The sequence below is a fragment of the Engystomops pustulosus genome, chromosome 10 (assembly GCF_040894005.1).
Source record: "Engystomops pustulosus chromosome 10, aEngPut4.maternal, whole genome shotgun sequence".
NCBI classification, from domain to species: domain Eukaryota; kingdom Metazoa; phylum Chordata; class Amphibia; order Anura; family Leptodactylidae; genus Engystomops; species Engystomops pustulosus.
Window position 1 is genome coordinate 3,569,639 of NC_092420.1, and position 21,682 is coordinate 3,591,320.

General features: G+C 43.7%; 1 protein-coding gene across 1 annotated transcript; it reads right to left on the minus strand.

The window, feature by feature from the left end:
- Nucleotides 1-15,616: 15,616 nt before the first annotated feature.
- LOC140104662 (olfactory receptor 1G1-like) lies at nt 15,617-16,567 on the minus strand. Its single transcript, XM_072128300.1, has one exon. The coding sequence runs from the start codon at nt 16,565-16,567 to the stop codon at nt 15,617-15,619; it is 951 nt and encodes a 316-aa protein (XP_071984401.1).
- Between the last annotated feature and the right edge of the window lie 5,115 nt (nt 16,568-21,682).

The window sequence follows — 21,682 nt, forward strand, 5'->3', positions numbered from 1 at the left end:
TGTGGTGTTAGAAATTCTCATTATACAATTAAAGAAACATTTTGAAACTTTGATTAGCTGGATGTCGGAGGATTCTTACTTCAATTGAATAATCTTGATACTGACAGACAATGAAGCCCTTTTAAAGGCACCATTTATCCCAAGAGAAGAAGCCACATTATCCTCAAACCTCTGCTCTGCACATCCAGGAATAATGTAATAAGGGCCAAGGAGATTAATCATCAACATGGTTGTTATTGTTGGGTTTTTTGCAACTCTTGTAGATTCTCATTAAAATGTTCCTTAGGTAATGCCTTAAATTTCCATATTGGAGAGAGCCAGGGAGAGCTTGCTACTCATCATAGGGTCAGTCAGCTGGACTCGAACTTTGGGAAAACCACCTATTTCCATTGTGTATAGAAGAGGCACTTAATGTTAGGAAATGGTGGAAATCTGAAATAATTGCCCTTATAAGGGCACTGTGAATAATTGCATGTGTGCAGGGATATTCTTACTGATTATAGAGCAATCTGCAGCAATACTTCCAAAGACCAGACCTGATTATTAGCATTTACTGCATCATCTAGTACAGGGGTAGGGAACCTATGGCTCGGGAGCCAGATATGGCTCTTTTGTTGGCTGCATCCGGCTCTCACACAGATCTATAATAAATAGTGATGGCTGCTGTGTGTCTGAGACTGATCACTGGACACAGGCAGCGATGTTGCCACTGCCTCCGTTCTTTATATGACCCAGGCGCCATCACCGCCATCGTCTAAGCCTGGGTCAAAGAGAAGAGCGTGATAAGTAGCTGGCTGCTGGGAGCGCAGGTAGGTGAATATTCTTTTTTTGTTTTTGCTGTGACTACCTACTTGGGGTCATGTGCTGTGGCTACCTATCTACTGGGAGTATGTGCTGTGGCTACCTATATACTGGGGGCATGTGCTGTGGCTAACTATCTACTTGGGGTCAAGTGCTGTGGCTACCTATATACTGGGGGACATGTGCTATGGCTACCTTTCTGGGGATACCTATATACTGGGGGACATGTGCTATGGCTACCTTTCTGGGGATACCTATATACTGGGGGCATGTGCTGTGGCTAACTATCTACTTGGGGTCAAGTGCTGTGGCTACCTATATATTGGGGGACATGTGCTATGGCTACCTTTCTGGTAGCCGCCGGTCTTTATAGGAACCGAGGAAGTGGGCAGTGCCAATCAGCGGCGCACTGGCCAGCTGGGACAGGAGCCGGAAAGTGGTGGGTTGAGTAAGCTTGGTAAGGGGTGCTGCCACGGAGAGGGGCACGGGTATGCCTGCGATCCGAGACCTAGATCGCAGGGGCACCCGTGACACTGGGACTACCTATCTACTTGGGGGCATGTGCTGTGGCTACCTATCTACTTGGGGCATGTGCATATGGTACAGCTCTTACGGAATAACATTTTAAAATATGTGCCGTTCATGGCTCTCTCAGCCAAAAAGATTCCTGACCCCTGATCTAGTAGGATCTGTAAATATCAAAGTTATGATGTTTGTAAAAAGCGCATATCAGGATTAGTGGTAGTGGATCCGCTGTACCACCATGGACGATGATGTAAGCCAACAGCTGGAGTCTAAGTGTTATCCGGTCTTCACCAGAGCCTGCCGCAAAGCAGGCGAAGTAGAGGTCGCGGTGGCAGCCAAGGCGAAGTACAGGATCATCAGGCAAACTCGTGGTCAGGGACGGACAGGAGGTTGAGACAGGCAGCACAGGATTGGAGTCAGGTACATAGCAGAAGGTCAGGACAGGCAGCACAGGATCAGAGTCAAAAACGGAACCGGGTCACAGCGGGGATTCAGGAACACAGTAAATCGCATGGAACAGCTTTCTCTGAGGCACTAGGCACAAAGATCCGGCGGGGAACGTAGGTGTCGGGGGCACCCATGACAGCGCACACCTTTACGTTAATCAGAAAAGTGTTTTTGTCACAGAATACCGCACATTGATACATTCATTTAGAAAGCAGGGATTAAGGGACAAGGATGTGGGTGTGCCGCTGCCGGTGGTGATGATGGAACTGGTGCTGCAGGTGGAGGACGTGTGCTGTCTTATATTAAGAATTAACGCGTCAACATGTCCAAGGAAAGTGTAATGGACCATGCTTTTAGCATCTGTAATGTCCTCCGTAACCACCGTTGTCCTCTAAGACGCAATGAGTAAAAATAAGCCGGGGTTATGGGATCTTCAAATTCAAAAGTTTTTCGATTCCGTCTCGAATATCATTGTCTAAACACCAGGAGCGCCGCTAACCCCAGAGGGCGGAAGGGTTTGTGGTTCTCCTATTTCTTCTTTTACCATTGTGAGAATAACTGGATCTGAACACCCAGAGCACCTATAAATGGAGCCAGCCATTCAAATCACCCCACCCAAAATATATACATCATAAAAAATACTATGATTAACCCCTTCGTGTCTGTCATTATTATCTGAATGTCCAGATCAATTTTAGAAGTTCTGTTCTTTAAGTGATGATATCTCCAGGAAAAGCTTTGCCTATCTAAACTATCTTTACTTTTTCATGACATGTGAGACTTGATAGGATAGTTTTAATATTACATATTTTTTTCTTTATGAAATTAGCCGATAAATGACCACAAATATGCAAAAATAAGCTTATTTGTCTTTTTTCTGATTAAAGTTTTTATTAAGAAGTAGTAAAACCGAATAAACTTTTACCAAAATATATTATGATAGATCCTTCACAGTACCGGAGATATGGGGGCAGATTTATCAAGCTGTTTAAAAGTTATAATGTTCTTAGTTGCCCATGGCAACCAATCACAGCTGCCTTCTAAAATATTCATGAACACTGGTAAAATGAAAGCTAAGCTGTAATTGGTTGCTTGGGCAACTAAGAACATTCTGACTTTAAGACAGCTTGATAAATCTGCCCCATCCAGTCTTAAAGTTACAATCATAATTCTTGAAAATTGAAAGCTCTAAAAATCTAAATAAAAAATCGAAAGGGGTGCTGAGGCGGAGGAGATGAGGTGCTGAGGCGGAGGAGATGACGTGCTGACGCAATGTAGGCACGCAAGCGAGGCCGGCCGAGGTGGAGGGAGACGCTCAGTGACGCGGGGAATAGCCGGGAGAGACGCGAGAAAGGTCCGGACAAAGTTATACACTAGCCCGGCCGAACAGCTAGGGCTGAGGTACCGGCCGGCAGACATCAGGCTGCAGCAAGCATCAGACAGCGGCACACTGTAGACGGCGACATAAAGTTTGTCGCAAAGGAACATCAGAGAGAGCCGCGGGTCTCGATCGCTGCGAAGCTCGGGACGGGGTCCCATACACTAGCGCTAGTGGGACCAGGAGAACCTGTGATCCGGGTTGCCGACTGGAGAATCTGCAAAAGAGCTACACTAGGTATTGTTAGCACACGGAGCCTACTGGAAGGAGTAGCTAGAGGTCAACTATACCCACTAAAACAGAGAACATTCATTATAAGTACTGTCGTCCTGGAGCAGTGTGAGATCGATGGGTGTCTGGAGGCTGGTAAGAGCTGTGAACAGCTAAATTGCAATTATAACAAATATTAACCTACTGACTATGTGAGTTGTTCAAAAACTTATATTACTAACCAACCATTAACTGGATTGACATAATTGTTATTGAAGCTTCAGTTGCCGGGCCTGGCAACAGGGCACAAATCGTATTGGTCATTGTGGAAGCTGGTAAATACTGTATTCAGTTAAATTGTTATTAAAGCTTCAGCTATCTGGTTTGGTTAAGAGCGCACTGGTTATTGTGGAAGTTGGTAGGAGCTGTGAATAGCCAAACTCCAATTATAACATACCCCAACCAACTGTTTATGCAAGTTGATCCAAAACCTATATTACTAACCATCCACTGACTGGTTAACTTTTTTACCCTACTTGCAATACCTATATGATATAATAGGAAAAGGATTGAGATCTGGGATGCCAGAAATGGTATTGTAATCGCTATTAAAGCTTCAGTTATCTGGTGGGCAACAGCGCATAAAGCACACTGGTTATTGTGGATATATATTAAAACCAGAAAGTGTCAAATCAACCCTTGTGTGAAAGAACACCTTCTATAAAGGTGATGGGTCCAAGACGCAAGCCTGAGAAATCAAAAGCAGGCACTTCATTTTTCTCACCAAGGAACGAAAAGCAACAGTTGGAAATGAATACGAGTAAAAAAATGAGAAACACTGATTCCCAGACCCGAAGAGAGTCCCTTGATGAGCCTAAAGATCACCTAGGTGACGAAAGCACAATGTTAAATACCTCAATCACAGCACAGTCCACACCATCTCACAATGAAGGGATGACCGAAGAAGTCATGGAAAAAATGTTAAATAAACATCATTTAAAAATTCAATCGGAATTTAGATCTCTATCACAGGAAATAAAACAAGAGATCTCTTCACTCGGGGAACGTACAGCCAACTTGGAAGATGCGGTAACTGAAATAACCGAGACATGCAATACATTAATAGGTGCAGTAGCAGCTTGCAGAGAAACTATACAGAAACTACAAGAAAAAAAAATTATGGAGCTTGAAGACCGCTCACGGCGAAACAACATAAGAATCCGCGGTATCCAAGAGTCCGTAACAGATGCGGACCTACTGAATTTTATATGGGACTTTATGTCTTCTCTACTTCCGGAAGCCGCTGACTCAGACCTTAAAATTGATAGAGCCCATAGATTACGGAAACCGGCAACCGCTCCGCCGACAGCCCCAAGAGACGGAATTGTAAGGATTCATTATTTTCACATTAAAGAAGAAATTATGAAGATAAGCAGGCAAAGAGATCAACGTACGGAGAGAGTTAAGGAGCTAGTAGTCTTTAATGACATTTCGCCAGCAACATTAAATAAAAGAAGAGAATTCGGAAAAGCTACCACCATCCTGCAAGAAAAAAATATACGTTATACTTGGGGTTTCCCCTTATCACTTATCTTCATAAAAGAAGATCAGAAGTACATTTGTAATAGTGTAAAAAAAGCGGAAGACCTAATGATAAGATGGGGTTGGATGCAGGAACCGGACCGGTCAAAAAAAAGATTTCGATATTCCAGAAAAAATTAAAGCGGACTGGAGACTGGTCCAAAAGACCACAACTTGACTGACCCTAAAGCTACAAAAAAATATACACTAGAAATGCAAGGACTATTATGTGATAAAAGATAACTGACTTGTATCTGTTTATAGAAGGTCTTGATACAAAATCATATTGCTGAGTTTAATTTGGTGGAGAATCACATTATGGTAATAGAACCATGGTGTGACCTCCCATGTGCAGGATGTAAAAAAAAAAAAAAAAAGGGAAATAAATGAAAGACCCCATAGAAATCTCTCATTAGGCTGTATAGCAAAAAAGTCAAATTCCACTCATGCCCCTCCACCAAAACCGCCTAGCGAACATTCGCTGGCGCTCAATGAAAATCCGAAGAAATTTCCTTTGGACTCTCATCTCCTCTTTTAGCCCCACCTCTACCGGCCGAAACAACACTAGGCCGAAACAGTATGAGTACAACCTTAGATATATTGTGCAGTTGATATTTCCAGGTAACATTAAACCTAAGGTTCCCCTAAATAGCCTGCTTTTTCTGACCCTGTGCCCATTAAAGATTTATAAAGACAGCCCTTCCCCCATAATTTTTTATATCAAAGAGTTGTTACAGGTTATTCGGGAAGGTGTAGAAATATGTCTTGAGTGCCCCTCTCTCTGGTCTCCTGATGGGAAAACATCTCCCTTGAAATGGTATATCTGGAAGTACTAAGCTTAAAGGGGTATTCCAGGAATCAGCATAATTCATATACAAATGGGTCCTTAAAATATAAGCTAATGTGTAATTAGTTGTTATTAAAAATTTTGCTCCCCTTAGCAGAAAATGCTGGTGACATAGACTGTAATGAAGAATTAAAATGCTACTGGCCCTTTAATCAGTCCGTAGATTTCCTCCGCGCGGTCTGTTGCAGAACAGAAGATGGCTGCTGGTCACATGTCCACATCACATGTCCTGCACCTGCCTGGGCAGGGTCATGTGATCATCACTATGTTTGGCTGTAGTTGGTTGGTTGCAGTGCATCCAGTATGATCAGGGTTGTGGTGATGGCAGTTACACATCATTACTATGGGAACAGAGCAAGAAAGTCTGTTATATCATCACTGGGAGCAGAGCATGAGAGGTAGGAGGAGTTACTGAGAACTAAAGGATCATGGAACTTGTAGTTTCCAGTGGCGGCCATCTTAGTGATAACTCCACCTACTTTAGAGAGGCCATAAATTTTGTAAATCAGAAAATCAAACTACTGAAGCTCCATTTTGTGGCTATTGACGTTGAGTATTGTTATATTCATTTATTTATATCATCATGGGTTTTTGTGTCAGAAGTTCATATTCCCGGAATACCCTTTTAAACGTGCGGGGCTTAAATTCCCCAGTGAAAAGATTCTCGGTTTGGAGAAATGTAAAGTTATATTCTCCTGATATAGTTATGTTACAGGAAACGCATCTGCTGGGAAAAGACAACCACAGATTTAGTGATAAGTCCTATACACGTATATATTTCGCTTCAGATAGACAAAAGAAAAAAGCGGGTGTAGCAATTGCAATTAAAAACACGCTCCCAGTTACGCAAATTGAGGTCGAACAAGACATTCACGGCAGATATGTTTTGCTCCGCTGTCTTATATATAACCAGGCTTTTAGTATCATAAATATATACGCTCCCAACCAAGGCCAAGTAAAATACAGTAGGAATGCCTTCAGTAAGTTTATTAGCAGTCATACTAGAAATATTATCATTGGTGGCGATTTTAATGCAGTTGTTAACCGTTGTCTAGACACCACATCTGTAACACTGAGTCTTGAGAAAAAACCCTGTATTGGAGAAATCATACAAGAATATGATTTACACGACGTATGGAGATACGAACACGGTGAGAAAAAAGATTATACGTTTTTCTCTAAACCACACTCAAGTTACTCGAGGATAGATTTCTTCCTAGTAAGCAGAGGCCTGGTCAATAAGACAGTGGACGTAAAAATTCTCCCAATGACCCTTTCTGACCATGCACCTGTCAAAATCAAAATCTCAGTTGAAGGGACTTCAGTACTAGGTATGACTTGGAGGGTAAATTTTTCAGTCCTAAAACAGTTAAAAAAAAATTACCTTATATACTCGAGTATAAGCCTAGTTTTTCAGCACAAAATTTGTGCTCAAAAACCCTAACTCGGCTTATACTCGAGTCAACTAAAAACATAAAGACAAAACTCACCTGTCTGACGTCACCCATAGGTCCTCTTCTGTCTGAGACAGTCTGAGACAGAAGAGGACCTATGGGGGACGTCGGAAAGATGAGTACAGTGTTATTTTTTTTTCTTCTACAGGGGCTGGGCAGGCTGTATGCTACAGGGGTTGGGTAGGCTGTATGCTATAGGGGCTGGCAGACTATATACTGGGAGGCTGTAACCAATGCATGTCCCACCCTCGGCTTATACTCGAGTCAATAGGTTTTCCCAGTTTTTTGTGTTGAAATTAGGGGTCTCGGCTTATACTTGGGTCGGCTTATACTCGAGTATATACGGTAACAGAAGAGTTGAAGGATTTTTTTAAAATCAAACTCTGTAGACTGTCAATCCCCAACCAAATTGTGGTGTGCTCATAAAGCATATTTTAGAGGCTACTTAAAAATGCTAAAGACCCACATGCGGAAAGATGAAAATAAAAAGCGTAACGAGTTACTAAACCGCATCAATTTATTAGAGGAATGGCATAAATTAAAACCAGATAAAGATATAGAAGACATAATCTAAGGGAACACATAAAAATGTTGTCACTAAAAGAATATAGGGAGGCATTAAGGAGAGAAAAACTTAATAAATTTGAATTAAGCTGTAATAGAACAAAAGACCTCTCAAAAAAGCTTAAAAAGGGAATAATAACCAAAAAAACAGAAAAGATCTTCGATCACGGTGGTAAAATTACATACGATCCACAAAAAATAATAGCAACTTTCCGCACCTTCTATTCTAGGTTATATAACTTAGAGGAACAAGGTGAGGTGACAAAACCAGATATCCAGCTTATCAATTCAGTTTTGGACTCACTAACTCTCCCAAGGTTAAGCCCAGAACAATCGGAGACCCTGGGAGGAGATTTTACGTTAAATGAGGTCGTGATAAATAAACTAAAAAAATGTAAAGCCCCGGGCCCAGATGGGTTAACAAATGAATATTATATATAATTCAGTAATGTCCTGGCCAAATATCTGGTTAATATGTTTAATGAGATTAAACGGGGAAATAGCATACCGGAAGAAATGTTAACAGCAAAAATCATAACAATTCCCAAACCAGACAAGGATGATTCTAGAGTACAGAATTATAGACCGATTTCACTTCTTAATAGTGACATCAAAATATACTCTGCAATTTTAGCTATGAGATTAGCAAAAGTTATTCCAAGTATAGTTTCAAAAGACCAAGTAGGATTCATGCCAAGAGGTCAGACTCGAGACGCTACTCGCACAGTAATTGATCTAATCCAAGTGATAGAAACCAAGGAGGCCCCATGTGCACTGCTGTCCATTGACGCCGAAAAAGCGTTCGACGGAGTGCACTGGGGCTTCCTGGAAATAACACTGGCAAAATTTGGTTTTCCAACAAATTTCATTGGTATGATAAAGTCCATGTATAGTTGCCCGGTGGCCTTTATAAGCAGCCTGGGGTTTTGCTCAGAGAAATGTAAGATTACTAATGGTGTCCGTCAAGGATGCCCGCTATCTCCCTTGTTATTTAATATATTTATAGAACCCCTGGCACAGGCTGTGAGAATAAATAAAGACATCAGAGGGGTAAATATCAAGGGAGATAAGTATATAATGGGCTTATACGCCGACGACATACCGTATATACTCGAGTATAAGCCGACCCGAGTATAAGCCGAGACCCCTAATTTCAACACAAAAAACTGGGAAAACCTATTGACTCGAGTATAAGCCGAGGGTGGGAAATGCATTGGTTACAGCCTCCCAGTATATAGTCTGCCAGCCCCTGTAGCATACAGCCTGCCCAGCCCCTGTAGCATACAGCCTGCCCAGCCCCTGTAGCATACAGCCTGCCCAGCCCCTGTAGTAGGAAAAAAAATAACATCTTTCCGACGTCCCCCATAGGTCCTCTTCTGTCTCAGACAGAAGAGGACCTATGGGTGACATCAGAAAGGTGAGTTTTGTCTTTATGTTTTTAGTTGACTCGAGTATAAGCCGAGTTAGGGTTTTTGAGCACATATTTTGTGCTGAAAAACTAGGCTTATACTCGAGTATATAAGGTAATTATCTCATGTGAGGAGCCAACCGCTTCCCTGGCCGCCTTTAAAAAGGTAGTTAATTTATATTCCCTCGTATCAGACTATAAAATTACTGAAAGCAAAAGCAAACTGTTATTAACCCCATAGCGCAATAAGACGTACCCTTACGTCTTACTGCGCATGGGGGAGTATGAAGAGGGCTCACGGGCTGAGCCCTCTTCATACTCACCGGGCATTTGCTTCATAATGAAGCAAATGCCCGTCGCTAACACCCGCGATCGGTGCTTGCACCGATCGCGGGTGTTAACCCTTTGATCGCCGCCGGCAAAGCTGCCGGCGGCATTAAAGAGCCAGCGGCGCGTGGGCGCCGCCATCTTGGCTCCGATCGTCACTCCCCGTGACGTCACCGGGGAGCGGCGATCCGTTGCCATGACAGCCTCGGATCACACAATGATCCGAGGCTATCATGTTTTAGGCCATCTATTACAATGTGCGATCTGCACATTGTAATAGATGGTATGCAAAATCCCCATATACTGCCATACTGTAGTATGGCAGTATATGGTAGGATCAATCAGACAACCTAGGGTTAAAGTACCCTAGGGAGTCTGAAAAATAGTGAAAAAAATAAATAAAAAAAAGTAAAAAAAAAAAAATTATATTAAAAAAACATAAAAATTCAAATCACCCCCCTTTCCCTAGAACTGATATAAATATAAATAAACCGTAAAAATCATAAACACATTAGGTATCGCCGCGTCCGAAAATGCCCGATCTATCAAAATATAATAACCGTTTTTCACTGCGTTTAACCCCGTAGTGGAAAATAGCGCCCGAAGTCGCAAATGGCATTTTTTTGCCATTTTGAAAAATAGAAAAAATTCTATAAAAAGTGATCAAAAGGTCGCACAGTCCTAAAAATAGAAGCATTGAAAACGTCATCAGAAGTCGCAAAAAATGACACCACTCACAGCTCCATACACCGAAGTATGAAAAAGTTATTAGCGCAAGAACACGGTAAAATGAAGAATTTTTTTTCTGTACAGGAGGTTTTAATTTTTGTAAATGTATGAAAACATTATAAAACCTATACAAATTTGGTATCCCCGTGATCGTATTGACCTAATGAATGAAATAGACCTGTCATTTGGGGCGCACAGTGTAAGCTGTAAAAACAAAGCCCACAAGAAATGGTGCAAATGTGTTTTTTCATCATTTTCACTGCATTTAGAATTTTTTTCCCGCTTCCCAGTACACGGCATGGAATATTTAATACCATCACTACGAAATGCAATTTGTTACGCAGAAAATAAGCCATCACATAGCTCTGTACACGGAAAAATAAAAAAGTTATAGATTTTTGAAGGTGGGGAGTGAAAAATAAAAACGCAAAAACGAAAAAGGGCCTGGTCCTTAAGGGGTTAATAAACGGCACCACGGTGTTAGAAAAAAAAATTAAAGAAAACTTCCCATATCTATGGTCCCCAGAAGGTTTTCAGTACCTGGGGATACAGTTGGCTGGCTCCCTTAAAGAAATTATTAGGAAAAACTTGACGGAATTAAATAAAAAGATAACCAATATAATTAAATATCGGACAAAATGCCGCCTAACTTGGTTAAACAAAATCGCCGCGGTAAAAAGGAATATCTTGCCAACGGTCCTATACTATATGAGATGTATCCCCTTAAGATTCCCGAAAGAAGACATAAACAAGATTCAAAAATATATTGATACATATGGAAGGGTAAACCTCCACGGCTGCCTAAAAAAACTTGACATGCCCCGAAAAGCTTAGGTGGAGTAGGACACCCAAACCTATTAAGATTCCAAGAAGCCACCTTGATGGAACCAATAAAAAGCCTATGGCAAAATGCAGAGAGGGAAAAATGGACGACTATAGAGAAAACATTTGCTAAACAGACATCACTGAAAGATCTAATTGTAGCCGATTGGCTTGGCTATAATACGGCAGGGCGGATGCTTGTCAGTACCAAAGCAATGTTGGCACAATTATCACTCTAGCCGGTTGGATATATATCTGGCTCGGCAGGAAGTTGACATGGACGCTCTCAGCCTGTGTCTTATAGACTTCCCAGCAGGAAAATGGAAAGCTGCAGGCATTTCTTCCTTGGCCGATCTTTTTCAAGGTGATAGAATCATGTCTTTTGAGGATGTCTGCAACACTCATAGCATCCCCAAGGGGGAATTCCTTAATTATAAGAAAATGATGTCATTTTTGCAACGAACACCAAGGAAATGGTACACTAACAATGTAGGTAGGACACCTTTTATAACATTTTTGGAGTGTAAAAACAAATGGAAAGGCGGCATCTCAATCGCATACGGGGATTTGAACTCCCCCAGTTCTGCAAGTACGAAATTAACATATATGCAAAAATGGGAATCAGAACTGGGGAAGACGTTTTCACTGAGTGACTGGCTCTCATCATTTAAAAGAGCTCAAAACAGTTTGGTTTGCCTAAACCATAGCGAATGTTACCTCAAAGTTTTTCTGAGATGGCACTTAGCACCCAATAGATTAGCAAACATATACAGTAATGCTTCAAATGAATCTTGGAGAGGGTGCGGGGAGCAAGCAAACCTCCTCCATCTTTGGTGGCACTGCCCGATTGTTATGGATTTCTGGGCACAAATTATTGGTCTGTTTCAGAGACGGTGTAAGACTAATCTTTCCGCCTCCCCTGAGATTTTTCTTCTCAATATTACAAAGAAAAATATGTCCCTGGCTAGTCACGTCATAGGTATTCTTCTTAGGCTATGCTCTATAGCCAGGCTAGAGATTCAAAATAATTGGAAAACAAATCGTCCACCAGAGATAGAAAGAGTAATTTTGGGGATGAATAAGCTAAAAAACTATGAATTATTCATGTATGACGGGGGAGTCATTAGCAAAAAATATTTCTTTTCGGGGTGGGATATATGGACATGAACACAGAGAGTTTAAGTCAAAGATAAAAATGGATACCGTACTTATAAAAGAATAGGATGTAAGAACAAAAACTAGAGGTGAAACGTGGGACAGGAGAGATAAGGGCACAATATAAATAAAGGAAGATTATAGCATCTGCATCTATTTAGTTAGGCAATTGTAAATTCTTTTTTTTCTGTGTGTAGATTGATTGTCGTCTCATACAATGGATTGAAAAATTGTTATTCTTTTTCTTATTGTATTCATGGTTAAAATAAAAAAATTATAAAAAAAAAATAAAAAAAATAAAAAATAAAATAAAAAAATCTAAAGTACTGTATATACTCGAGTATAAGCCGACCCGAGTATAAGCCGAGGCCCCTAATTTTACCACAAAATACTGGGAAAACCTATTGACTCGAGTATAAGCCAAGGGTGGGAAATGCATTGGTCACAGCCTCCCCAGTATATAGCCAGCCAGCCCCTGCCCCAGTGTATATAGCCAGCCAGCCCCTGCCCCAGTGTATATAGCCAGCCAGCCCCTGCCCCAGTGTATATAGCCAGCCAGCCCCTGCCCCAGTGTATATAGCCTGCCAGACCCTGCCCCAGTGTATATAGCCTGCCAGACCCTGCCCCAGAGTATATAGCCTGCCAGACCCTGCCCCAGTGTATATAGCCTGCCAGCCCCTGCCCCAGTGTATATAGCCTGCCAGACCCTGCCCCAGTGTATATAGCCTGCCAGACCCTGCTCCAGTGTATATAGCCTGCCAGACCCTGCCCCAGTGTATATAGCCTGCCAGACCCTGCCCTAGTGTATATAGCCTGCCAGACCCTGCCCCAGTGTATATAGCCTGCCAGACCCTGCCCTAGTGTATATAGCCTGACGCCGCTGCCGGACAGATCACACAGAAGATATACAGGGGTCGCCGGAAAGGTGAGTTTAGATATATTTATTTTTTGACTCGAGTATAAGCCGAGTATGGGTTTTTCAGCACATTTTTTGTGTTGAAAAACTAGGCTTATACTCGAGTATATAAGGTAAGTGATTTATCAAGATGGATTTTCATGGTAGATTTCCTTTAGATTTTCCAAACTCGAACAAACTCATTAGCATAATTGTATAAGTTTATTTTGGAAGGAAGGTGGCCATGGAAAACAAATATAAGAAGATCCCACAGTCTACGTACACGTAGAGCCATTATCTGATATTATAACAAGCAAATTATAATAAGCTACAATTATCAAACTTTACAGGAGATTTCTGTTCTAGTTTGATTTAAATGCTCCACACTTATCAAAGGTTTAAGACGCATTTTAGACTCTTTTACAACTCATATCACAAAATGGGCGTGCTCCGAAAAAAAGGGCTGCGCACCAAAATCATGCAAATTTGCCAAATTTCTTGCACAAAAGAAAGCCGAATAATAGGAGCTGTAACATGAGACAGGATTATACTGCGCCATATTTATCTTCATCATCAAGAACACCCCCGACCCCCTGATGCGCCTTTCATGAGAACTAAAAAGAAGTGAAGGAGATGGAGTGGGCGGTGTAACGCCTTCAGCAATTTTGTCATGTTTATATAAAATACATTATCTGATCATTTGGATAGCAGCATCTCATCATCTCATGTACAAGTCAGCAATGCAGGAGACATTTTCTCAAAAACCTGCAGTGGAAATGATAGCAGTTTTGACCTTCCTAAATTCTCGATCCTTTATCCTTCATCCTCCATTCTTTATTTTCCATCCTTCATCCTCCATACTTCATCCTTTATCCTTCATCCTCCTTTCTCCATCCTCCATCCTTTATCCTTCTTCCTCCAATCTTCCTTCCTCTATCCTTCATCCTCCATCCCTCTTCCTCCATTGTCCATCCTTCATCCATCTTCCTCCATCCTTTATCCTCCTTCCTCCATCCTTCATTCTTCATCCTCTTACCTTTATCCTTCATCCTCCATAGTGCATCCGTCTTCCTTCGTCCTCCATCCAACATCCTCCATCCTTCATCTTCCATCCTTCATCCTCCATAGTCCATCCTTCTTCCTTCTTCCTCCATGCAACATGCAACATCCTCCACCCTTCATCCTCTTACCTTTATCCTTCATCCTTCATCCTCCATCCTTCATCCTCCCTCCTCCATCCTCCATCCTTCATTCTCTTACCTTCATCCTTTATCCTCCATAGTGCATCCGTCTTCCTTCTTCCTCCATCCTTCATCCTCCATCCTCCATGGTCCATCCTTTTTCCTTCTTCCTCCATGCAACATCCAACATCCTCCATCCTTCATCCTCTTACCTTCATCCTTCATCCTCTTACCTTCATCCTCCTTACTCCATCCTTCATCCTCTAACCTTCATCCTTCATCCTCCCTCCTCCATCCTTCATTCTTCATCCTCTTACCTTCATCCTTCATCCTCCATAGTGCATCCGTCTTCATTCTTCCTCCATGCATCATCCAACATCCTCCATCCTTCATCCTCTTACCTTTATCCTTCATCCTTCATCCTCCATTCCCCATCCTCCATCCTCTTACCTTTATCCTCCCTCCTCCATCCTCCATCCTCCATCCTCTTACCTTTATCCTCCCTCCTCCATCCTTCATCCTCCTACCTTCATCCTTCATCCTCTTTACCTTCATCTTTCATACTCCTCTCGGTCAAGCCAGCAATGTGACTTTGGGTTAGTTTTTGCATCACATTCTAAGGTACTGTCGCACTTTCTTAGCTTTAGGTCATCTCAATCACTCACACATTTATATGTCTACTACAAATAAGCTCATGGCATGTCTGAAGAAAATGTTTTTTTTTTACAGTCTCTAAGCATTGACTTCCCACCAGTCAGTCAGAATTGTCAGTGAAGAGAGGAGACAGTGGTTCTTGAGGTTCTGTGTAATGGATATTTAGGTGCACCTGCTAGTTTCCTACTGCGAGGGTTTGGCAATGTCTATGGGACCCTTCAGATTACAATAAATAAAAGAATCACTGCCCTGGGTTCCTTCACATGCCCGGAGAGGGCAAAAACTCCTCACAGACATAGAAATATTGTTAATATAGCTACAAACATAAAGAGACATCCGATCAAAAGTCAATTATTTTAAGTGACTGCAAACATAAAAATATAAGACCTTCTATATTCCATCAATGAATATTACTCAACCACAACTGTACTGGAGAGATTGAAATAGACCAACCAAATCCAGACCCAAATCCAGTATCAAAATTCTTTGATTAAGTTGTAGTTATGGTACATACAAGAATCTTTGACATAGACTGTTCTTATTAAATTCAGGAAATTCTGCTACAAGCTTCTTATGAGCGCACAGAGTCCTCTCCTGAGCCCAGATCATCTATGATAGACCCTGGGCAGGAGGCATCTTCATCTCCTTGTAGCGGTGCCTGGATGCAGCCGGTGTATATGTAACGCTCTCTGCAGTGCGGCCTTCAGGTCTTTACTCCTCAGGCTGTAGATTAAGGGGTTCAGTAAGGGGGTGATCAGGGTGTAGATCACAGTGACCACTCGATTCAGTGTAAGGAGATTACTTGTGTTAGGGACAAAGTAGATAAAAGTTATTGACGCATAATATATGATGACCACAGTCAGATGAGACGTACAGGTGGAGAAAGCTTTACTCTTCCCATCACTGGTGCCGATTCTGAGGACTGTCCTAAATATTTTAACATAGGGGTAAAATGTGGAAATAAAGGCTACTGTGCCAACAACACCCCCTACAATTATGAGGATTTGAAAATTTATTGTCGGATCAGTACAGGAGATCTGGAACAAATGGGGAAGATCACAAAAGAAATTCTTAATGAAGTTAGGACCACAGAAGGTCAATCTTCTTAAACATGCAGTATAAATAATAGGGTTGAGGAGAGCAGAAGACCAAACTGAAGATACTATTTGAGTGCATTTGTCCCAAGACATAATCTGAGAATAGTGCAGAGGGCAACAGATGGCCACATAGCGGTCATAAGACATGGAGGACAACAAAAAAACCTCAGATGTCCCAAAATACATAAGAAAGAACATCTGTACTATACATTCTGAGAAGGTGATGGACCAGTGCTGGGTGCTGAGATCAAAGAGCAACCTGGGGGCAGTGACCGATGAATAGGTCAAGTCCAAGAAAGCCAAGTTACCAAGAAAGAAATACATGGGTGTATGAAGATGAGCACAAGTAACAACTAGAAGGATGATGAGAAAGTTGGAGAAGACGGTCATCAGGTAGACGAGGAGGAAGAAGATGAAGAGGACATGGATGGTCTTCTGATCATCCGATAGACTCATGAGGAGAACGATGGTGATGGATGTTTGGTTCATCATCATTGTGCTGTTATTCATTCCATTAAAACCCTTTATAGTAATCAGTTCTCCCTGGAGAAGGAGCCACAGAATCCCCAAACCTCTACTCTGCACATCCAGGAATAATGTAATTAGGTCTTCAGAGATTAATTTTCAAAGTTGATTTAATTGTAGGGTTTCCTATTTTAATTTTAACCTGTGAAGATCCTTGTTTCAATGTTCTTTAGCAAAGGACAGAAATTCCATAATTTCCATATTTATCTTTCTTGCGGTCCAAGACTTGGCACATGATTACATACATTATTTAGAGTCAATTTTTACTTGTTCTGATCATAATAGGTTATAGAGAATAGAGATGAGCGAGCACTAAAATGCTCAGGTGCTCGTTATTCGAGACTTATTCGAGAACTTTTCCCGATGCTCGAGTGCTCGTCTCGAATAACGAGCCCCATTGAAGTCAATGGGAGACTCAAGCATTTTTCAAGGGGACCAAGGATCTGCACAGGGAAGCTTGGCCAAACACCTTGAAACCTAAGAAAATGATGGAAACACCACGGAAATGGACAGGAAACAGCAGGGGCAGCATGCATGGATGCCTCTGAGGCTGCTTAATCGCACCATTATGCCAAAATTATTGGCAATAGCATGGCGATGACAGAGTGACCGAATGAGGCTAGATAGCATCTAAAACACCCAATAATTGACCCTGACACTATAGAATATGCATGCAGAGGCAGCGGCAGCAGTGGCAGGCTAGAGAGTGGCATGGCGACATACCCCAAATGGACTCAGGCTTCAAACCAATGGGTGGCAAAGAGGAACCAAAGGAGGTGAGCAAGAAGCGCTGAAATGATTTCCTATGTGAACAAAAGGTTGACGATATATTTAGTCGATAACACAGCATGGTGGCGACATAGTGACCAAGTTCCATAACGTATCTGGTGAAACACCCGAAAAATGAGCCTGACACAGCTCGTTTGATAAGGGGACGACATGTCGAGGCAGCCATGGAGACGACTTCCATGATTAAGAGTGACAGTATGGGGCATCCATATTGCGCTGCTATGATTGAAACTTCAGGTCTCCAGCATGGCGGTGACAGATGCGCCGAGTTCCATCATGTATCTGGTGAAACACCTAAAAATTCTGCCTGACACAGCTCGTTTGATAAGGGGATGATGTGCTGTATATCCTCTCGCGCTCCAGCGTCTGGGGTATAGACAGTTGAAAGTTGCGCATGGAGACATTGGTGGACACTGTGGAGGATCGTGGAGGCGAAATGGACAGGAAACAGCAGGGGCAGTATGCATGGATGCCTCTGAGGCTGCCTAATCTTGGGATGGAGCTGGCGGTCCGCTGCCAGGCGAGCTTTTGCCTGTCCAAGCCCCTGTCTCTCGGCTCCTCCCCACTCAAAATGGGCCTGGGGGCCAGAAGCGTTTACTTTGGAAAAATTATAATTTTCAAAGCAGGCGGGGGCTACAAACAGCACTTCTAAGAACCTTTTTGTATAAGATCAAGTGTAGTAGTGTTCTTACAAGTAATTGGCTTGGTTATGGTGGGTGAGGGGAATGTAAACAGATGCGCAAGAAGCGCTGAAATAATATCGGTAAATGATAAAAGTTTGCCAGTATATTTTGTGGATAACACAGGAGGGTGGCGACAAAGTTAACAAGTTTGATGTGGAAGCCATGAAAACAACCCAAAATTCAGCCTGACACAGCTCGTTTGCTAAGGAGACGATGTATGGAGGCAGCTATATGGACGACTTTGGGAGGCAGCTATGGAGATGATGTGTGGAGGTAGCAATGGAGACAACGTGTGGAGGCAGCTATAAAGACGACGTGTGGAGGCTGCTATGGAGACAATTAAATTTGGATAGTGCCTGTATGTGGCAGTCCAAAAAAGTTTTCAAACCAGAGGAGCAGGTAGGTGGCGCAAAACTTCTGACTTCATGCAGACCAGAGAGTTTTTCAACAGGCCAAGCAGCGGGATGGTGAGGCTGATGATGGCGGCATCGCCACTGACCATCTGTGTTGACTCCTCAAAGTTACCCAGCACCTGACAGATATCAGACATCCACGCCCACTCCCATTGTAGACTTGAGAAATCTAACTGACCTGACTACCAGTTCTGGTGGAAGTTGACATCTGGCAGTCTACAATCGCTCTGCGCTGCTGGTAAACTCTGGATAACATGGTTAATGTTGAATTCCACCTCGTGGGCACGTCACACAACAGTCGGTGAGCGGGCAGTTGGAGGCGGCGCTGCGCTGCCCTGAGAGTGGCAGCATCTGTGCTGGACTTCCTGAAATGCGCACAGATGCGGCGCACCTTCGTGAGCAAATCAGACAGATTGGGGTATGTCTTGAGGAACCGCAGAACTATGAGATTTAACACATGGGCCAGGCATGGCACATGTGTCAGTCTGCCGAGTTGCAGAGCCGCCACCAGGTTACGACCATTGTCACACACAACCATGCCTGGCTTCAGGTTCAGCGGTGCCAGCCACAGATCAGTCTGCGCCGTGATGCCCTGTAATAGCTCTTGGGCAGTGTGCCTTTTATCGCCTAGGCTCAGCACCGCCTGCTGTCGCTTAGCCACGGCACTGCTGCTGTGCTTAGAGCTACCGACTGATGGCGCCATGCCCACGAATTGTAATTCGGAGGAGGAGGTGGAGGAGGGGTGGGAGGAGGACGAGGCATAGTAGACCTGAGAGACCTGGACCGAGGTAGGCCCCGCAATCCTCGGCATCGGCAGTATATGACTAGCCCCAGGGTCAGACTCGGTACCAGCCTCCACCAAGTTAACCCAATGTGCCGTCAGCGATATATAGTGGCCCTGCCTGGCAGCACTCGTCCACATGTCTGTGGTCAGGTGTACCTTGTCAGAAACGGCGTTGGTCAGGGCACAGATGATGTTGTCTGACATGTGCTGGTGCAGGGCTGGGACGGCACATCGGGAAAAGTAGTGGCGGCTGGGGACCGAACACCGAGGGGTGGTCGCCGCCATGAGGTTGCGAAAGGCCTCGGTCTCTACCAGCCTATAGGGCAGCATCTCCAGGCTAAGTAGTTTGGAGATGTGGACGTTGAGTGCTTGGGCGTGTGGGTGGGTTGCACTGTACTTCCTCTTGCGCTCCAGCGTCTGGGGTATGGAGAGATGAACGCTGCGCATGGAGACATTGGTGGATGCTGTGGAGGATCATGGAGGATCGTGGAGGCGAAGGTGTGGTTTTCGCACGGGAGGTGTTTGGGCTGGGGTCCTGGGCAGGGGGCTGACTAGCAGAGGCAGCAGAACACAAAGGGAAGGAGCAGTGGTGCGCCCGGCCGGAGGTGAACGACCTTGGTTCCATTGAGTGGGGTGTTTAGCATTCATATGCCTGCGCATACTGGTGGTGGTTAAGCTGGCAGTGGTGGAACCCCTGCTGATCCTGGTGTGGCACAGGTTGCATACCACAGTCCGTCAGTCATCTGGTGTTTCTTTAAATAACCTCCAGACTTCCGAAAATCTAGCCCTCGCCAAGGTAGCTTCACTACGTGAAACATTTGGCACTGATGCACCAGCTCTGGCCCTGCCTCTCCGTCTGGCCCCACCACTGCCTCTTCGAACCTGTTCTCGTCGAGGACTCGCCTCCGTCTCAGAAGCACTGTGTTCACCTGGCCTATCAACCCAGCTTGGGTCTGTCACCTCATCATCCTCCGATCCCTCAGTCTGCTCCCCCCTCGGAATTTCTGCCCTGACAACAACTTCACCACTGTCTGACAACCGTGTCTCCTCATCGTCCGACACATCTTTACACACTTCTTCCACTACGTCAACAATGTCATCATCACCCACAGACTGCGACCGGTGGAAAACCTGGGCATCGGAAAAGAGCTCAGCAGCAACCGGACAAGTGGTTTGTGACTGTGGGAAGGGTCCAGAAAACAGTTCCTCAGAGTATGCCGGTTCAAATGCCAAATTTTCCTGGGAGGGGGCAGACTGGGGGGAAGGAGGCTGAGGTGGAGGAGCTGGAGGAGTGCTGATTTTGGTGACATGGGTGTACTGCGTGGAAGACTGACTGGTGGACAAATGGCTAGAAGCATTGTCCGCAATCCACGACATCACCTGTTTGCACTGTTCTGGCCTCAACAGTGCTCTACCACAAGTCCCAGTAACATGAGACATGAACCTAGGGAGTGTAGCTCTGCGGCGTTCCCCTGCTCCCTCATCAGCAGGTGGTGTCTCACCCCGCCCAGGACCACGGCCTCTGACTACTGCAGTAGTTGGACGCCCACGCCCTCGTCCTCTACCCCTAGCCCTCGGGTTCATTTTCAAAATTAAAGTGTAAACTGTAAATTTTTTTGTGTTTTTTTGTGTGTTTTTTTGTGTTTTTGTTTTTTTAACAAAACGATGCTATTCTATTGCTATGGCTAGTTTCTAACCTACACTACACTGTTTGAGGTGGATATGTGTGTCACTAAGAGCCAAACAGAATATTCGCAAGTCTCCCTGCAAATTCATCACAATAAGGTAGTAGCTGCCAGCAAGGCCAGCCACAAGCAAATCAACCAAAAATAAAATATATAACGCTATTGTAGCCCTAAGAAGGGCTGTTGGGTTCTCGTAAGGCTAGTTTCTGGCCTACACTGACAGCACACAACTGGATTTTGTGCTGTGCTTGATGACTTAAAAAAAAAGAAAAGTAAAAAAAAAGATAAGAAAAAGCAGACTGTGCCTAATTCAATCAAACCCCTAAAAAAATTGTCCCATTTAGGTGTTTGAGATGGATATGTGTGTCACTAAAAGCTAAATATAACGAACGCAAGTCTACCTGCAAATTCGTCACAATATGGTACTAGCTGCACTACTAGTGCCAGCAAGCCCAGCCACAAGCATACAAAAAAAAAAAATATATAACGCTATTCCAGCCCTAACAAGGGCTGTTGGGTTCTTGTAGAATCACTCCTGCCTAACAGTAAGCTAATAGAACACCCTAACGCTTTCCCTGACCAGCAGCAGCTCTCTCCCTAGCGGCATCCAGACAGAGAATGATCCGAGCAGCGCGGGCAGGGGCTAGTCTATTCCAGGGTCACCTGATCTGGCCAGCCAACCACTGCTATCGACGTGTAAGGGTACCACGTCATGCTGGGTGGAGTGC

Excerpts from the sequence above, each read along its gene's own strand:
- LOC140104662 (XM_072128300.1), bottom strand. The coding sequence starts at position 16,567 with ATGATGAACCAAACATCCATCACCATCGTTCTCCTCATGAGTCTATCG.